Source organism: Oikopleura dioica, chromosome XSR (assembly GCF_907165135.1).
Source record: "Oikopleura dioica chromosome XSR, OKI2018_I68_1.0, whole genome shotgun sequence".
Classification (NCBI taxonomy): Eukaryota; Metazoa; Chordata; class Appendicularia; order Copelata; family Oikopleuridae; genus Oikopleura; species Oikopleura dioica.
The window spans coordinates 7,966,930-7,983,763 of record NC_137294.1 but is presented as its reverse complement, the minus strand read 5'-3'; the positions used below and the strand labels follow the sequence as shown (position 1 = coordinate 7,983,763).

At 43.1% G+C, this 16,834-nt stretch overlaps 6 protein-coding genes across 6 annotated transcripts; 3 read left to right on the top strand and 3 right to left on the bottom strand.

Annotated features, from left to right (window-relative positions):
- Positions 1-80: 80 nt before the first annotated feature.
- Positions 81-2,262, bottom strand: LOC145707888 (uncharacterized). The gene is made up of 6 exons (XM_081785474.1): positions 1,945-2,262; positions 1,619-1,879; positions 1,448-1,574; positions 1,333-1,400; positions 1,093-1,284; positions 81-1,009 (listed from the first exon to the last, which is right to left on the bottom strand). Exons 1-6 carry the CDS (start codon positions 2,187-2,189, stop codon positions 796-798), a joined length of 1,107 nt encoding a protein of 368 aa, XP_081641600.1. The 5' UTR covers positions 2,190-2,262; the 3' UTR covers positions 81-795.
- A 490-nt stretch (positions 2,263-2,752) lies between these two features.
- LOC145707889 (DNA replication complex GINS protein PSF2-like) lies at positions 2,753-3,624 on the bottom strand. Its single transcript, XM_081785475.1, has 4 exons — positions 3,426-3,624; positions 3,259-3,382; positions 3,002-3,217; positions 2,753-2,955 (listed from the first exon to the last, which is right to left on the bottom strand). The coding sequence occupies exons 1-4, from the start codon at positions 3,592-3,594 to the stop codon at positions 2,823-2,825; spliced, it is 642 nt and encodes a 213-aa protein (XP_081641601.1). The 5' UTR covers positions 3,595-3,624; the 3' UTR covers positions 2,753-2,822.
- A 1,878-nt stretch (positions 3,625-5,502) lies between these two features.
- On the top strand, positions 5,503-7,373 carry LOC145706542 (uncharacterized). Its single transcript, XM_081783953.1, has 4 exons — positions 5,503-5,847; positions 6,094-6,457; positions 6,500-6,679; positions 6,723-7,373. The coding sequence occupies exons 1-4, from the start codon at positions 5,503-5,505 to the stop codon at positions 7,148-7,150; spliced, it is 1,317 nt and encodes a 438-aa protein (XP_081640079.1). The 3' UTR covers positions 7,151-7,373.
- A 20-nt stretch (positions 7,374-7,393) lies between these two features.
- LOC145706538 (glycine cleavage system H protein-like) lies at positions 7,394-8,189 on the top strand. The gene is made up of 5 exons (XM_081783950.1): positions 7,394-7,447; positions 7,491-7,651; positions 7,698-7,781; positions 7,855-7,938; positions 7,981-8,189. The coding sequence occupies exons 1-5, from the start codon at positions 7,398-7,400 to the stop codon at positions 8,082-8,084; spliced, it is 483 nt and encodes a 160-aa protein (XP_081640076.1). The 5' UTR covers positions 7,394-7,397; the 3' UTR covers positions 8,085-8,189.
- A 142-nt stretch (positions 8,190-8,331) lies between these two features.
- Positions 8,332-10,405, top strand: LOC145706537 (uncharacterized). Its single transcript, XM_081783949.1, has 6 exons — positions 8,332-8,594; positions 8,637-8,825; positions 8,868-9,171; positions 9,305-9,514; positions 9,554-9,920; positions 9,962-10,405. The coding sequence occupies exons 1-6, from the start codon at positions 8,587-8,589 to the stop codon at positions 10,048-10,050; spliced, it is 1,167 nt and encodes a 388-aa protein (XP_081640075.1). The 5' UTR covers positions 8,332-8,586; the 3' UTR covers positions 10,051-10,405.
- LOC145706541 (atrial natriuretic peptide receptor 1-like) lies at positions 10,390-15,329 on the bottom strand. The gene is given in 17 exon segments (XM_081783952.1): positions 10,390-10,691; positions 10,845-11,063; positions 11,102-11,232; positions 11,332-11,477; positions 11,820-11,956; positions 12,007-12,067; positions 12,144-12,333; positions 12,444-12,573; positions 12,631-12,732; positions 12,773-12,954; positions 13,008-13,065; positions 13,068-13,204; positions 13,263-13,354; positions 13,925-14,073; positions 14,123-14,146; positions 14,228-14,276; positions 15,241-15,329. Coding segments are annotated over 15 exon segments (1,887 nt in total). The 5' UTR covers positions 14,136-14,146; positions 14,228-14,276; positions 15,241-15,329; the 3' UTR covers positions 10,390-10,551.
- Positions 15,330-16,834: the final 1,505 nt, after the last annotated feature.

The window sequence follows — 16,834 nt, the reverse complement described above, 5'->3', positions numbered from 1 at the left end:
ACTGACAATTGACGTCTTCTTATGCAGTATATCATATACTGTATATGCATGTCTGATATGCAGAGAATCGAAAAGGCAACTTTTTTAAGCTTTTTCTTTTATTTCGGGGGAATAAAAAGAGTTCAGGCAAAAAGAGCAAGTGTACAAAACTGTTGACACTTGACTGGCCCTTCTGATTTGCTTCAAAAGGGCAATGAAAAAGAGTACCGATGATTTTTCTCTTTTCCCAAGAACGCCATCACCACGTCTCTCGAGAAATTTGACTGGCTGGGCCAAAAGTATGATCAGTACTATATATCATGCTTATCATTCTTTTTCTGTCGGGGTAAATGCCAAAAATCATCGGTATACAGCCAGGGAATATGTTTCAGTCAGTTTAACGAATATAAAAAGTATCGCCCAATATTTCAACATTGAGATAACGGGTGGCATCACGTCGCGAAGGTAAAGACGGTGACAGGCTCATGAGGGGGAATAAAACGAAACACACTGTGGATAATCCTCTCTTGGGTAGATCACTTTAAAGCGTCCATAATGGGATTCACCTTCAGATCGTTAATAACAGGGAATCTATTGTTTCCCTCGAGAGAATCGGCGCGCCGGAACCCATTTTCGGATTCTGTGCGCTACCCGAGATAGGATTATCTACAGTAGTTTGCACGGGTCGCGCCCAATCAAAAATTGCAGACTTGTGCCTTGTTTAACGGCGCGACCCGGGCAATCCACAAGGAAAACGTTCAGGGAAGAATAATATGGATAAATCTTGGAGTTATGCGATTCGCTGAAGTCATCATTTTAGGCAGTGGTGGTCTTGGATTTCTTCGCTGCCTTTTCAGCAGCTTTGGCGAGTTTTGATTCTTCGCGTTTCGCTTTCTCCTCGATTTTCTTCTTCTCTCGACGTTCGGCGTTCTCCTTCTTTCTAACCACGCGCTTCTCTTTGGTGATTGCCCACTTCTCCAGCGCGTCTTGGCAGTCGGCAAGCGATTTCTCGTCTTGCCATGTGTTGTGTCTAAATTACAAGTTAACTGCGTTCACGCTCTTTGATGTGGACTTGGCATTTCTAAATAGTGAAATGTTGGTAAATTGACTCACCCAGAATGGTAGTTTTTCCACTTGACTAGGAAGTGTGGTCGCTTGTACATGAGCTTCTCGTCGACGATTTTCTCTACCTCGTACTCTTTTTCGGCCTGCTTCGCCTCGCGCTCATCTTGGACCTTATTGAATTCGCGAAGCATTCTCTTCGCGCCAGCCAGGTTTTCCTCGGGTTCCCAAGAGTTGTGTTTGCTAAATTTAATCGTTAGGTTGAGTTTGAGGCAACTGAAATCAACTTACTCGCTGTAACCTAGCCAGCGCACGCGGTAGAGGCGTCGCTTTCCAACTCCTTTGCGCATGATGATTTTCTGAAAACTAGCGGTGAACGTCTTGTGAAAAGATTAATGACAATCACCTCGACCATATATTCCTTGTCTGGATCGTCGGAGTCTGCTTCTTCGTCAGAGTTGTTTTGTCGTTTTTTGAACTCCTTCACCTTTTTCTTCGGCATGTTCGCCTCTGGCTCCCATGTATCGTGTTCACTTGACACGATTAATGATATTTGGACTCGAGAGCGAGTTTTTACCTGGTGAATCCAGCCCATCGTACGAGATACTCGATCGAGCCTTTCATTTTGCGCGTATCGAGTATTTTCTCGACTTCGTACTCGATATCGGAGTCGGGCTCTTCTCGGAAGGCTTCGATCAGCTCTTCTGGAATTTTATCTTCTGGCTCCCAACTTGGAGATTTGTTCTCATCGCCCCAGACGACTTTGAATTGGACGTTGCCGCGCGACTTCCTCTCGTCCACGATTTCGACGATCTTGTCGGCTTCTCGCTGTCGAAGGCTAATAGAATTTTAGAGATTGTCTGTATTAACGATAGAGTAATTGTTTAAACTTTAGAGGCTTACACTCGCTTTGGAGCATCATGGTCCGCCGGCGCAGACTTGCGCTTTGGGGCGCGCTTTGGGGCCCGGCTCGAAGATCGCGATACTGGAGTTGAGCTTCTTCTTGGCTTTCCTGGACCATCTGACTTCCTTGGTCTTCCTCGTCCACGTCGCTCGGTATTGTTGGACTCGAGCTCTCCCTCTGACTGAGAGGCTTGAATATCAGTTTTCTTTGGTCGTCCTCTTCCGCGTTTCTTTTCTTCAGTCATTTCTTTAATTGTTCTTTCACTCGCACGTTGTGTCCGTTTTACGATAAACAAAAGTAGATAAGAAAACTTTTAACTATTCTTATAGGTAGGCGAGATTTATGTAGGCGCCTACAGGTGGCGCTCGAGCGCGAAACTAACCGACTTTTCTATTTTTAGAGCGCGGGCGGTCTAACTTCATTGGACACACGCTGGGAACAAAAAGGTGTCATCCAGACAATTTCGGTGCTTTCCCAAATCGCGAAAATTTCGCAAAAATCATTTCGCAGATGATTTTTCAACGATCATTTTCAACTCACACAGTTTCACAGGCTTTGAAATTTGCTCTTCAAAAGCGATCAGTCAAAAACTTTAGAATTTTTCATGATTATCGAATTCTTACATTCAAAGGGTATATATAATTATCTATTTATTTCCCGCTGAGCCCGTTTCAATCGAAAACTTCCCGAGTCCGAGTGCAAACGATAATCCAATGAATTGGTACTAGTTGGAAGCCGCGATCTAAATCACGCCGTTTGAGTTCGAAAAAACATTCCTGAAAAGATTAAAGATTATTGTCCGGAAGGTAAACTTATACAGAAGAAGTGTTGAAGTAGGGAAACAAGTGAACAAAGATTTTGGCAGCTAAATGATAGACTAGATAGTTTTCTGAGAAAGAGTAGTGCTCGTGATAGTTGTCGCGTCGAAGTGCTGGGCCGATTTCTGCTCCAAGTCGGTGATCTTGTTCGAGATCGTGAAACTGACTTTGAGGGAGTGAAGGAATGCCTGTCTGAAAACGGGGATGAGAGACGAAAAGAGATTTTATGAGTTACTACCGAATGAAGTTGACTTCCAACTGGGTGAAGTTGGAGATCTTGTAAACTCCTCCGTGGTCAGCGATTTCCATCTGCCAGCGGGTCTTGAGAACGTTTTGGCAGGAAACTCGCAACTTGGCGACGCGAATGTTCCAAAGGTCTTCAATCAGCTGATCCAGCTGGTCAACGTCTTTGAAACCGTCGCGGCAATGACGAAGCAGGAGACGAGACAGTTCTCTGAAATTGTGTCAGAAACGTATGGCACTCCCGAAACATACCTGTAATTGTAGTGAACAGGGTTCACCGCGTTCTGCTCTTCGTTCTTCTCCGCCTCGTACCACTTTTGGAGCTCGGCTACGCTAAGCCACGCTGGTTGATGAACAATGCACAAGTTTCGCTGAACTAAAGCACTTCCAATGACTAGGATCACTACTAATGACTGTACCTAGATTGATCGCCATCCAGGCTGGGACCTTGAGCGGGACGCCGGGAGTAAACGGGCCGAACTCGCCGCTGATCATTTGTAGTCGCGCTTCTCGAAACTTAGGAGTAATCTTGAGAAGCTCATCTTCGCTTAGAAACTCGATGTCTTCGAACGCAACAGAACCATTCATATTCTCTGAAATTATAAATTTCCTCGATTGATAATTCAAAGTTTGAATTTCAAACAATCATGGCAGGGATAATCTCAGGGGAAAATGGATGCTGGAAGAAAGGAAATCTTTCAGCGTTGAGGCGCGCTGATTGGCCGAGGCGCGTCCAAGTCCGAGAGATAGACGATGATTCGAATTTCGAGCAGCTCGATTATACGAAAGCGCTGTCTTGCCTCAAGTTTGGAGGTGATAAGCTCCCCGACCGCACCGACTGCCTTCCAGACTGTTTCCATTTTTGAACCGTTTTATCAAAATCTCACATCTCCAGGAAAGGGGACATTCCCAAACATGAAATTATGCTCATTCGCAAATTTAAATTTTTGAATCAAAAATGTCAAAGCTTATTCGCGGGGAGATTCGCGACAAAAGTCTTGTCAGGTTGAGACGGGTTTCGACGATTATCACTAGAATACTTATTCATAGCGCAGCTACTTTTCGCGGGTCCTGTTGTTGACTCGATCAGAGTCTATCTCTAGAAAATTAAGCCCTAAAAGAGTCCTCGAGAATCTCATTACAAACTTCGGCGTTGGCGGCGGAGTTGCTCTTTTCGCGATCGGAACGGGTTTTTAGTCTTTTTGTTCATCGACGAGATTTGCGATACAAACCCGGATGATAAGGCAGCCGATTTCTAGCATCATCTGCCGTTGTTTTGTCTTATCGCCGAGAAAACGAAGAACTTCGAAGAAAAGAGTCCTTTCTGCGAGATCAGCTGCACTGGCAAAATTACGACTATCGCAAGAATGAGATATTCTCACTGTTCTATCGCTCGCGATTTTTTCACCAAAACGCGAAACATCCCTTTTATGACAAGGAAGCAACAACGGACCCAAAGGCGCTCAAGATGGCAGAAAAGTTTCTACATGACGATTTATTCAGCCCCGCTGGCAATAGACGAAAAAGTACGACGAAAAACGCTTCGAAGCGCGTACAAAGGTCCACTAACAACGGGAAAGATTATTGCACCTAATTTGTATCCTATTCCGCTCTTCGTTATCGGAGGCTATACGATGCGCCAGGCAGCGATGACTCTTGAATCCGATATTGGGGGTGGTGCGTGGATGCGCGACTCCTCGTTTCTTTGGATGGATTCACTGGCAACGTTTGACCTTGGAATGAGCGCTCTCGCTGGCATCAGCACTTTTTCGCCTTTCGACTTTCCTCTTGCGGAATACGCCGTAGAATAACAACCAAACAGGCATATTTAAAAGATTGCCAGAATATATTTTTCAATCCCGTTGGCGATGTCAAAATACAGTTCGTCAAAGTAAGTTTATTATTGCCCTTTCAGAAAGTAAGATCTGGTTTAGCCCCGTTCCCGTGATTTCATCAGAGATGGACTCTTCCTCTCCCATCAGCTACGACCACAGCCAGCACAAATATTATCGTTCAGCGTGGCTTCATTAGCCGCTGCTAGCGTCGTCTCTTTTCAGAGTTATTTTGCTATTCCTGCTGTTGTATCTTACTACATTTTTCTCTACATGATTGTCCGAGGATGCACGGAGGTAGCCCTTTTCCATCCAACGTTGCGACGAATCACCTCGTCTGAACCACTCTTCGACAAGAACTCGAACTCGACTTCTTCTCTCTTAGCCGCCGCTCTCAAAGTCTACAGCTCGCCCAGCAAAGATTTGTCTGTGGACGAGTTCTTCCGTCAAAGATATCCGTTTATGTTTGAAAACACACGACCTTACAAATATCGGGTCACTCTGAAAGAGCCCCTGATGTACATAAATGTAGGCTCCGCTAATAAAAAGAAGGAAGAACTAGTAGACGAAGACCAGCTAGAATTAAATGACAATGACTTTAAATAATAACTGTTATACAGGAATATTGTGAGGAGAATCTTTATCTGAAAAACTTGAATTCAGAATGACTCGAAAGAAACTTCCGGACTGGTCCTGGGCACCGAGATTTTGTATTCAACACGACTGGCTTCCAGCTCTCGAAGATGACACCTGCAAGAAGTTCTGGGTCTCTTACTATGGAGAAGATAAAGCAGATCCGGCCTCGATCCACGGGAGTGTTCGGGCGCATGGAGGAGCTGAATCGCTCACCCTCTTTTCTCAAGAGTTTGAAAACGTGTCGAAAGATGGACGCGAGCTTACTGTTGAACTCGACGATAACTTGGGGGCTACGTTTATTTACCACGATAAAAGGTTGCAAGCTGGAAATGGGCAGTTCAAAGCGCGATTCCTAGACGTGTCTCCTGGTGAGGTAAGTTCGAGAAATTATAAGACTTTGCGAAGGGGAACGAATTGCTTCTTCAAGATCATAGAAAACGCTTGAGATGACAGCTCCGCGTTTTCTCACCATCTGATAACCTTCGCGAGAGTAGCAATTTACCCCTTTAGTCTAAAGAAACAAATCCAAGGTCTCTTGCTTTCCAATTAAAACCGGCGTTGCTGGATCTTTTTATTGGGGTCGGCAGAATTTGACTTTGTTATTAAAACATGTTTTCAGAGTCTTGCGCTGGCGAGCGACTCCGACGTAGGACCCGATGGACTCTCGAAAATTCAAGTCATCGATATAAAGAGCAGGGAAATCAAGCTTTCTCTATCCATCGAGCCAACGCCACATCTGGGTAGATTTTTTCCGTCTGGCGAAGTTATCATCTTCGCTTTGCACAATGAGATCTGCCTCGCCGGACTCAAAGACGGTCAGATCGTAAGAAGATTCAAGGGACACAGCGAAAGCGTCACCCAAATCGAATTCATCGAGGCCGGCAGAAACTTCGTAAGCTCTTCTACTGATGGAACCATACGCCTGTGGGAATGTTCCAGTGGCGAACAAGTTTCTGAATGGGAAAGTGAATTAGTCCCAAGAGGTAATTTCTTTACAGAATATGGGATTTTTACGATTTCGGTAGGTTCAATCAACTGCTTATATGTTTACCAACACGACGAGGAAACAGAATTCTCCGCCGAAGAAGCGAAAAAATACTTTTGGAAGAAAACTACTTTTGCTCTTTACGGAACAGAGGAAGGATACGTTCAATGTATATCGCTTCCTACTGGCAAACTCGTTGCAGGAATGTTCTGTCGATCCGGTAGTTTTGTCTTTCAATGTCCTTTTTGCTCATTCTGATTAAGCGGTTCTCTCAATGGAGTTGTTGCCAGATCGCCTGATTGCAGGTTGTAGAGATGGACGGATCTATACGTTTTGGCGAAAGCCGAATAAAAGTGAGGAATGGAATGTTGGATTTAGCTTCATGGTATCGTACTTCTATCCTCATCCTGTCTACGCCATGTCTGCGCAATTAGCTCAGTCTCAAGAAGGTATCTTCAAAGGGGATCTCTACATCAGCTTTGGTGCTACAGGCGTTGCGCTTTTTCGCATCGTCGAACATGAAGAAGACCTGGAAATAGACGACCCTGACGAAAAGCCTCTCCGACCTATGCACAATGAACTGACAGGAGCAGACTGCGAGCCAATTCAGCAGATATTCAATCGTTCTAATGGGATCTGGACTACTTCGCGAGACGGCTTTCTTTTCTTTTACTCGTTACGGGACTCGTAATTAACTACAGAACCCTCTTTGAAATCTTCATTTACACACTTCAACATTCTCGAACTCACCAAAGATGCCGAAAACTCTTTCGATTGCCCATTCATGAAAGGTTTTGTTATCTATCGGTAGTATTTCGGTGGCTGATTTGAATCGACTATGATTTTTTTCAGAGCCCGCAGATCGTGTTCAATTTCCTTTATTCTGTATTTATCTAAGCATTTAAAACAACAAAGACCTCATCTTGCGTTTTAAGAAAATGTTGCGGACGGCCTTGAGAACTTCCGCTCATTTGAAATCTCAGTACAGGTGATAGTTGTTATCCTTTTGCTAAAATTAATTTCATCTTTAGACTGACTTCCATATTATACACGAGAGATCATTACTGGGTCCAAAAAGAAACGAAGAACGCGACGCACTTCAAAGTAGGTCTTTCTGACTATGCGCAGGACTCGTATGGCGACTTCGTGATGGTCGAGATCGATAGACTTAATGAGGAGGTTGTTAAAGATGGTTCGTTGCTTTGAGCTTTTTCAAGGAAACTAAAATTTGCTTCTAGACGAAATCGGAACGGTCGAATCCGTCAAATCAGTAGCTACAATTTACGCGCCCCTTTCTGGCACCGTTCACGAAGTTAACAAAGGGAACTAGTTCTACCATCAGGGCACGCTCTTCATTAATGATTAGAGCTTTTTTATTGTAAAACTCGCAAAAAGCCATTTGCCCGGACTCAGGAAAGCCCCAACTGATCAACAGAGATCCCTTTGGAAAAGGCTGGATCTTGAAAATGATTGTAAACGGTGAGTTTTTCTTTTCTCTGTCCAAATTGACGAAGTATTCAGATGACTCAGAAGTCTCTTCTTTGATGACCGAGGAGCAGTACATCCAGTACCTTAAAGAGGAAGATCTAATAACCGAGAACGGTGATCCCAAACCATCCAGCTAAACACGTCGACATATTTTTCCACCTCGCGTGTTCTTGTGATATTACAGTCTTTTTTTTCATTTACATGTCAATCTAACCTGCTGAATTCAAATAAATACTCATAAAGCACATAAACTGATGGTTTCAGATGGATGCTGGATTCATCTGTCCAGAATGTCGAATCGATTTGGGTTCAGTTGATGGCCTCGTTCAGCATTTTCAGGATCGAATTTTTATCTCATAAAGAATTTTTACTTTTTTCGCTTCACTTTAAAAATTCCTGTCCCAGAAAATCCACGTGAAGGAAAAGCCCCTGAACAATATCAAGAAGTTATTCAAGCGAGAAAACTCGGAGCTACTTTCGGCGAAAGCAGTAACACGCGAAGAAGAAGAGCGAAAACGAATTCTCGATGACAATTCTCTGCTCACAAGGACTGGCGGCGTCGATCCCTCGCTCTGGACTCGGCAGGAGCCCGTTTTATCAAACGACCTTACTAGCTTATTTCATCGAAAGCGTTCTTCAATGCAGAGGTAATTTTGTTAGTGGTGATCAAGTCAATCTATTCTTTAAAGTACTGTTTCATCTCGGCCAAGTTCTTTGTCGACGAAGCTCTCAAACTTGATTTCGATTGCACACATTCCTGAAGCTGAGCGTCGCGTCGAGGAACAGAAAATCGTATTTTGGGTTCCTGACTCCGACGTTCCAATTTGTATGAACTGTGGCTTGAGTTTCGGCATTCAATCTGCCCTTCTTCTTTCAAGGTATTTTATGGGCTATACGATCGATTCTCAAATGCGTGTTAGGCGTCATCACTGTAGAACCTGTGGAGCTTTGGTGTGCACAGATTGCTGCCAACAGCTCCGTTACGACGCGCTGGCGGAGGCGATCTCAGCTGAGTTAAATTCAGAGCTTGTGGATCCAAACGCGGCGGTTAGAGTTTGCGAGTTCTGCTTTCTAGAAATCGCTAAAATTGGCACGAAGACAAGTCACAAAGAATCCGAATCTATCATTTTCAAAGTGTATGCCAGGTGGGCCAAAGTCAAGTCAGAAATTGGCAGGCTGACAAGCGAATTGCAGTATCACACCAGAGAGCCAATTTACTTCAAGGTGGGGAGCCTCTTTAAAAATTTTAATCACTAATAATCAGTCGAACTGTTCGAATTTCACATAGACTAGTTTTCAAATGCAATATTTATAATTATTATAAATTATTATTATTATTATTTAATAAGACTTTTAGGAACTTGTTTCCAAGCTTGAAACGGAAATGCGTAAGTTGGAACGGTTGAGTCAGCAAATTGGCAACATTATCGACGCCGACGATCGACTCGTTCGTGGCTTGCAGCGCGTAACTTCGCTCATTCTTCACGATACGAAGCTGGAAATGATTTCAAGACGCGCCCAGCTCGATCTATCATCCAAAACTAATTCTAGTGTCGCTTCTTCGAAGGTAAACTTTAAAAGTTTAATACTTACAAACGAGTCTCAGTCTTCCCCACGCAACTCCCCCTTCTCATCTGTTCCGTCGACGCCAGCACACTCATCTTCCCCGATACGGACCGCTTCGCCTGAGCCTGCGGCAAATCGTATCAATGTAGTAAACGTAAACAGCCATAAAAGCTCCGGAACGGATCCTTTCCGAATCCCTAGCCGCAAAAGCGAGGATCCTCCTGCGAATCCCTTCGAAGATGAAAACGACAATTACGACAACGAGCTCAATCCCTTCGCAAACGACTCTTCCTCAAACGTTTCCGAGAAAAGCGACAAGATTCAAATGTCTCCCCGAATCGAGAACATTTTCGAAGTCGAAAAGGACGAGAAGGATGTGCAAATCGAGTTCCTTCTCAAAGATATTGGTAAGTGCCTCTTAGAACTTATCAAAGATATTTATTTGTAGAGAGAGCTCGCAAGAAAGGTGATCTCGAAAAGGTCGCAATAATTCAACAAGTGCTAGACCAGTTTCTTCAAGAACAGGACGACAGATGACTTCATTTTCAAGTGACATGTTACTTTCCGAAATCTTACCTCTCTTATTTCACCATTTTTTGTTTGTTTCTTTCGCTCCACCTCCACCACCAAATACTCTTTGCCCGATAATTCATACTCAGTGGGTACTCGCCAAAGACCTCGTACGTAAATCGGAAGTTTACCTATCTCATTAAACCACTTTCATACTTGTAAATATGCAATTTAAAGAAATTATTACAGTTGTTCAAACAGACAATAAATTATTAAATATAAAGATAAATTCAATTGAAAGAAAAGAAGCTTGCTTTCGATGTTGTCAATATCTCTGTTTTTTAATGGGTAAAAACGGCACCGTGATTACAACATACATAGTGTCACCATAAGCTGGATAATTATCAAAGTTTATAGCGTCATATCTCGTTATACCGCATCCGTGATTGATTTATTTTATGCATACAGGTTTATCTTTTCTCAGAAAATATCCTAATCATTGAGGCCTTGTACAGAAGATGTTTGAGTTTAAGAAAAGGAATGTGAAACTATGTCTTTGAGCCGAGGAGAACGGGTGACTTGAGGAGAGCCGCTCTTTGATATTCTGTTGCGCATGAGATTTGTCACCGCTCGGTGAGGGATAGGAGTCATCGATATCGCTAAATTACCTACTTTATTGAGGTAAGTAGTATTCCTGTTTATCTCGGAAACTTGATAGGGCGAGTTTTATCGAAACTCTTCCTTTTAAATAAGAGCCAGAAAACTTATCTTGTACTTCTTGCGAGATTAGTTTAGTGAGACTAAAGGTGATATTTTTTAACCTGAGTCAAACTTTGGATGATCGACGAATTGCTCGCCATCCTGCTTATTTTCCCATTTCGGTTCATCAAATGGTCCAGAATCAGTTCCCAGCAGCCAATACGTCGTCACCTTCCCTTTGCCTTTCATTTCAACAGGGCCACGCAGCTCAGTAATAAACTTCGACGGGAATGAATTCTCTAGTATATCATGGGACTTGGGCGAGAGATGAATTTTCAAAGCTAGAAAAAATTGTTAAAGATAAACTTGACTATTTTACGTAAGCCGCTCGATTCCATTCTGTTAGAAGTGTTGACCGTATCACCAAAGAGACAGTAGCGTGGCATCTTCTTTCCAACTACGCCGGCTACACATGGGCCTGAATGAATGCCGATTCGGAGCTTTTCTCGGCTGAGACTATACCATGCAGCATTATGATTTTTGAGGACTTTACAGCTGGAAATACTCTCGAAAAGTGGTCTGAGTGTCTGAACCGCATCCTTTAGTTGCTCTTGTGGTCGATGATGAATTTTAAAATTTCCTTGAACATTCTGTAAGAGCGCAAGAGCACATAGACAAATTTGCTCGACGTGGTGATCTCCATTACGCGTTGGAAGACCTGACACAAGCATGTACGCATCTCCAATGGTCTCCACCTTTTCATGGGCTCAATTTTATGTCAAAAACGCTTTTGCTTATTTATAGCCTGCAAAAGGCTATCTAATCCTCGGTTTACTCAAAAAATGTTCTTTTGGATCGGCATTTCGAACGTGAGCTCATCTTGCCTCTCTTAGGTGATTGCATCTGATGGAAAAGGCAACAGAGCTGGCGTCTATGAAAACAAGCCTCTTCGGACTAGTCTAAACATCTTCGCGAGGCGAATCAGCATCTTAATTGCAAAAAACAACAACTCTTGTGGGGAAGCTGACCCTTCCGAGTATCGTTTACTATTCTGATTCCAGCTTAGTTTATTCCACTATTTCCAATATTTAAGATACATTAATTCGATGGAGCCTCTCCTTATAAACATCGAAGCCGTCAATAATGGCGTCGAAGAGCGTGTATAGATCATTGAGCATTTGGCAGACCTCGTGCGGTTTGGACGCGCTGGCAAGCGCCGTGAAGCCGACGATATCTAGAATTCAGAATAACATTCGATAAGCGCCGAGCCGACGTTGTCTCTACCAGAGAAGAAGATCGTCACACAGCCAAATGCCTCGGGTTGAACGGGCTCGCCATTGATAAGCTAAAAATTTAAGCTTGATAAGTTTTCAACGGTTATGGCTCCTCGAGAGAACTTCTCTCGCAACGAAGGAGTTTACCTTGGTGGCAACTGGCCGAGGTAAAATCTCATTCAGAAGATTCTCTGTTTTTTCCTTTTCCTGAAGATAGCCCTGTGTTCTTTCCTCTACGATTGCTTCTAAGTTTGAAGACCACTGCCCTAAACGTTCCACCAAATCAGTGACTAGATTTCCGGAGGCACTTCCAGTCTTCTTTGAGCGATATTTTTTCACGAGTGAGCTTTAAAGGGGTCAAAGCAAAACTGGTTTCTTTTCTTCACCAAATATCCTATTAATGTTTGAATTATTATCTAAAAATGACTCTATTTATCAGATCCCTAGCTAAGCTGACTAAAAGTTGGTCTAGCCTCTTCATCTTCTTCCCAGCATTGTGTGATAATATTTTTTAACTCGTCGTCAATATCGATCTCTTGAATAAAGCTGGGTCTGAGCGGTTCAATCTCTTCACAATCTGAATCAGCTGATTAGAATACGTTTAGGTTAATAGGTAATCTAGTTTAATTCTCACCATGAGGCTGAGGCCAGCTCTTCACTTGCGCCACTTGGGCTAGAATGTGGCTCAATTCTAGTGTTCTTGGCTGGGCTTCTTCATCTTCCAAATAGAATGGGCCTTGGATAAATTTAGCTCGAATATCGTTGGTTTGTCTTACCTTTGCGGAAAAGGATTTCGTGAAGAATTATGCCAAAACTGTAGACGTCTCCTTTTTGCGTCCCATAAAATTGTGATTTTTTGTCGTTTTCGCCAACAAGCTTTCTCAGAATCTCCGGAGCTGTCCATAGAAGACTCTGTGCATCAACTGGATGATCCCAGTACTTCTTAGCGTTTCGAAGACTTTAATTTGATTAATCAAAACTTTTGATTCAAAAGATGAAAAATCTTGTCACCTTGGAAGTCCGTAATCACCAATTTTGAGACAAAATCGGATGTCTACGAGACAGTTTTTGACTTCAAATAGCCGTGAACGCCGATTTCGCTCTGATGCAGGTAGCTCATTCCAGCAACCAAGTCCCCTATCAATGAGAGCTGGAAAACAAGATCGAATCGAAAGTCGGAACATTCAAGAATATCGTACAAAGAGCCCCACTATAACCGGTTTCGTATTAAGTGTTAAAAGTGAGTTCGAATTGCGCAACCGGCGTTCCTTGCAATGCTCGCTGAGGATGCACACGTTCGGGGAGTCAATACAGACGCCGATAAAATGCACGAGATGTTCACTGTAGATGTCTTTGATCTGAACTGAAATTAGGTAGTGTACTCATGGAGCGGTGCGTGTTTTCCAGCAGCTGAGAGACCGCTACACAAAGTGTCCGCCCCAGAAGCTGACGCAAGAAAGAAGCTGGTTTAAGGAACCGCCCGGACTCATCTGCTGGGCAATGCCGCTAACTGCTCGTCACTTTCAGGCGAAAATGGGCGGTGGGAACCGGCAAGTGACGCTCTGTTTAGAGCCCCATGCTGTGAGAATATGCTAATTACGAGTCAGTGAGCAAGGGCTCGTGTCAATTTGGCAGCTCGGTTGAGAATCCAGCACCTTCGATGCCTATTTTCTGGCTACTTTATGTATCTCAGAGGCTTTATTATGTAAGCCTTTTGCTTTCTTCACGTCCCTCTAAATAAAGAGCATCGCTTTCGCCTAGAAGAATTACTTCTGGTTGAAATTTTTAAAGCTAACTTCAAATTTGGCTGAGAAAAAGAATGCCCAGAATGAGTTGTATCCCCAAATTAACACTCTTAAAAATGCCGTTCACAAGCGCTGTCAGAAGAGTAATTGATATTTCTAATGGTTCTTACTCCATTTACTTACCGCCTTGAATTCTAGCTGCTGCTGACGAGAAAGCTCGACCTTTTGAAGATAAGGGAGCATTTTGACGGCTGTGTTTTTGTCCCGGAAGCGACAAACCAGCGTTTGAGCTTTGGAACTTGGCAAGTAATCGGTCAGTCGATAGCGCGAGTCTGAAGGAAATATTTCGTCTTGCGTATCCGGCCGCGAACGCAATCTTACCGAGGCCTGTCATTGACCCGCTGAGATTTGAGTTCAAAAGTTGATTATGTTTAGAAGTATACAATCCTCATTAAATAATTTGATGGATTAAGAACCCAACCCTGAAGGCGTAAAAGTTTCCAAATCGTTGGCTAATTTCGTCTCCACCGTAAAAGTCCATTTGCTGAAAAGGATGACGTCCGTTCTTGGACCAAATTTAAAGCTCCAGTAAAACCTTCTTGAGTCGGCGGCTAAGCGACCCAATAAAAAACACCTTGGCAAATGATTTTTGGCCGATTAAGCTGCTCAGACTCGGTAAAAATACACTCCGCCACTTTGGGACCTGTTTTAATTTTGTAATTTCACAACGATTATCAGAAAGGAAAAAGAAACGCCAATTTTCATAAGTTTTTAAAATTATTTTTCAATCTTTTCGAATCATTCGCACGCTAGAAAAATCTTGTTTTCACATTTTAAGACTATTTTAACAAACGATTAGAAGTCTCTCTTTGAAAGTTTGGACAGCGTTTTTCCGAAGCTACGTGTAATTATAAGCAAGGATACTTCTACTTCCAATATGGCCTCCTGAGGACATTTTATGTATAAAAACAGCAATAACTGAGGACTAGCGTCAAGGACAAGCCGGCAGAAGCTCAAAACGCTAAAGTGGGACAGACGAGGAATAGAATTAGTAAATGGAGTGCCTGTATTATACCCTTCAAGCGAGGGGATCGGTAAGCCAAACACACCTGGTAGGTTGCGAGTTGCGGGATGACGTTATCCCCGAGGTCAATGAAAACCGACAAAACCTTTTATCAGCCACCCAAATTGGCAGCTCAGCGGAACTCGACGTGCATTTCATTTATTTTCCAGAAAGTCCACAATCCCTTATGTCATAATTAAGAATGAAAAGCTCCATCACTTGCGAAATCTAAATGCTAGTAGGGGTAATCATTCGAGCTGCCCCCAACCCTAAACCTTATACTGGTTTCCCTCATGCATTGCAATAAAGCCGAATAAGCGGCCAAGCTCATGCAATCAAGATTTATGCGCCTATTCAGTGTCGCATACTCTAGCATTACGCAAGATTTACGCTGCGGTTCAGTATAAGTAAACTCAAGAGTGAGAGTAATCAAAAGTCACCCTTCCTTGAAAGACTTGTTCTGGAGCTGCCTGTCGTAGTCATTAATTTCGTTCTCCATTTCGAGATCGTGCCAATGAATGCGCCACCACTCGTTGGACAATTGCTTCTCGTGAATATACAGTCGGGTGATGTAGGCAACAGTCAACAGGAGCACCAGTATTACGCAGCCAGTAACGATCAACATGAGTTGCGTCTTGGTTACTGAGAATGTTGGTAAGCGACTCTGTTTATAAGAAATGCTTGGAATGCATAAGAGGAAAAGGTGTCTAGCGAGATTCAATGCACAAATAGTGGCATCACGTGACGTCAAAAGAGAACGTTTGAAAAAGACGCCTCAGAGGACCCGGAATGTGACCGCGGGACCGTGAGAGTCTCCAACGAGGCCAGTCTCTTCCTTTCCCGAAAATGGAAAGAGACCCTTTCGTTTCTTTTAAAGTAAACAACTGCTCTGATGCAATCGGAGCTAATTACAGGAAACGGCGCTGACTTACAGAGTTTCTTGCACTTCTCTCCCAGAAAACCGCATTTCGGCGTGTCCAAAGGAGGCAGACCGTCTTTGGTGTTGAATCGAATATGCCTTTGGATCTCGTACTTGCTCATCTCGCCGATGAAAATGCCTGATCGCTCAAAATGGCCACCATTGAAGCTCAGAAACTCGAAGTCGATGTCTCTGTCTTTTCAAGAATATTGAAATGTTTGAATATTGCGATACTCCGATCGGGCCGTGCTCATTTATGCATGTTTATGATTGATAGTCAAATTTAAGAATAATTTCGAAAAAATGAACTGGCTTCTTCTCGCAAAATGATCTCTACTAGTAAAAAGATTCAGGAAGTTGTGTCATTAACTGAATTTTTACTTGAAGATAATAAGCCACTTATCAGCTTTCCGTTGCATCATGAAAAACTAAATTCTAGACCACCTCTAATATCGATAAGGTGCATCTTAATCAAACCGAGATTTGAATGAAAGTAGTCTTTCTTTGGAGCACGAAATTCATGCGAAATTCGAAAATTGGCACTGTCAAGGCGCAAGAAGGCGCAAGTTGACTTTGGGACGCGATATTTACGACAACATTCCTCCATGTTCATCGATTCGGAAGTCGCTCTCGCTCATGACGGAAGGAAATTTCTTGCCGCGAATGTATTGCTTGACCGCAGCAAGACCTTAATTGTTTTTGTATTATTAATTAATTAAGCTACGAAAGCTAGTATTCACGAAAAGACTAGTCTTACCCCTAGGTGCCACCATGAAACCGTTTGTGTTTAGGAAAACGTCAGCTATGGTTGAATCACTGGAGTCGAAGAAGCGCTTGAGAACAGTCTCGTAAAGTTTAATGGAATCATAGGTGTATCCGAGATAGAGATTCCTTCGCGGGTCGAAGTAGCTCTCGAAAGCATTAAACTCCTCGAGCTTTTCGATTGTGTGGCTGTCGTTGAAGTAGCGCGCATGAGACTCGATCTTGTGTTTGCGTTTCTTGGTAAATTCCCACAATTCCTAAAAAAACGTGTTTCTTTGAACCGATTACAGTATTACTTTTGGCATGTAGTATTAGCTAAGCGCGGAAGTGAGGTATTAGGAAACGTGGC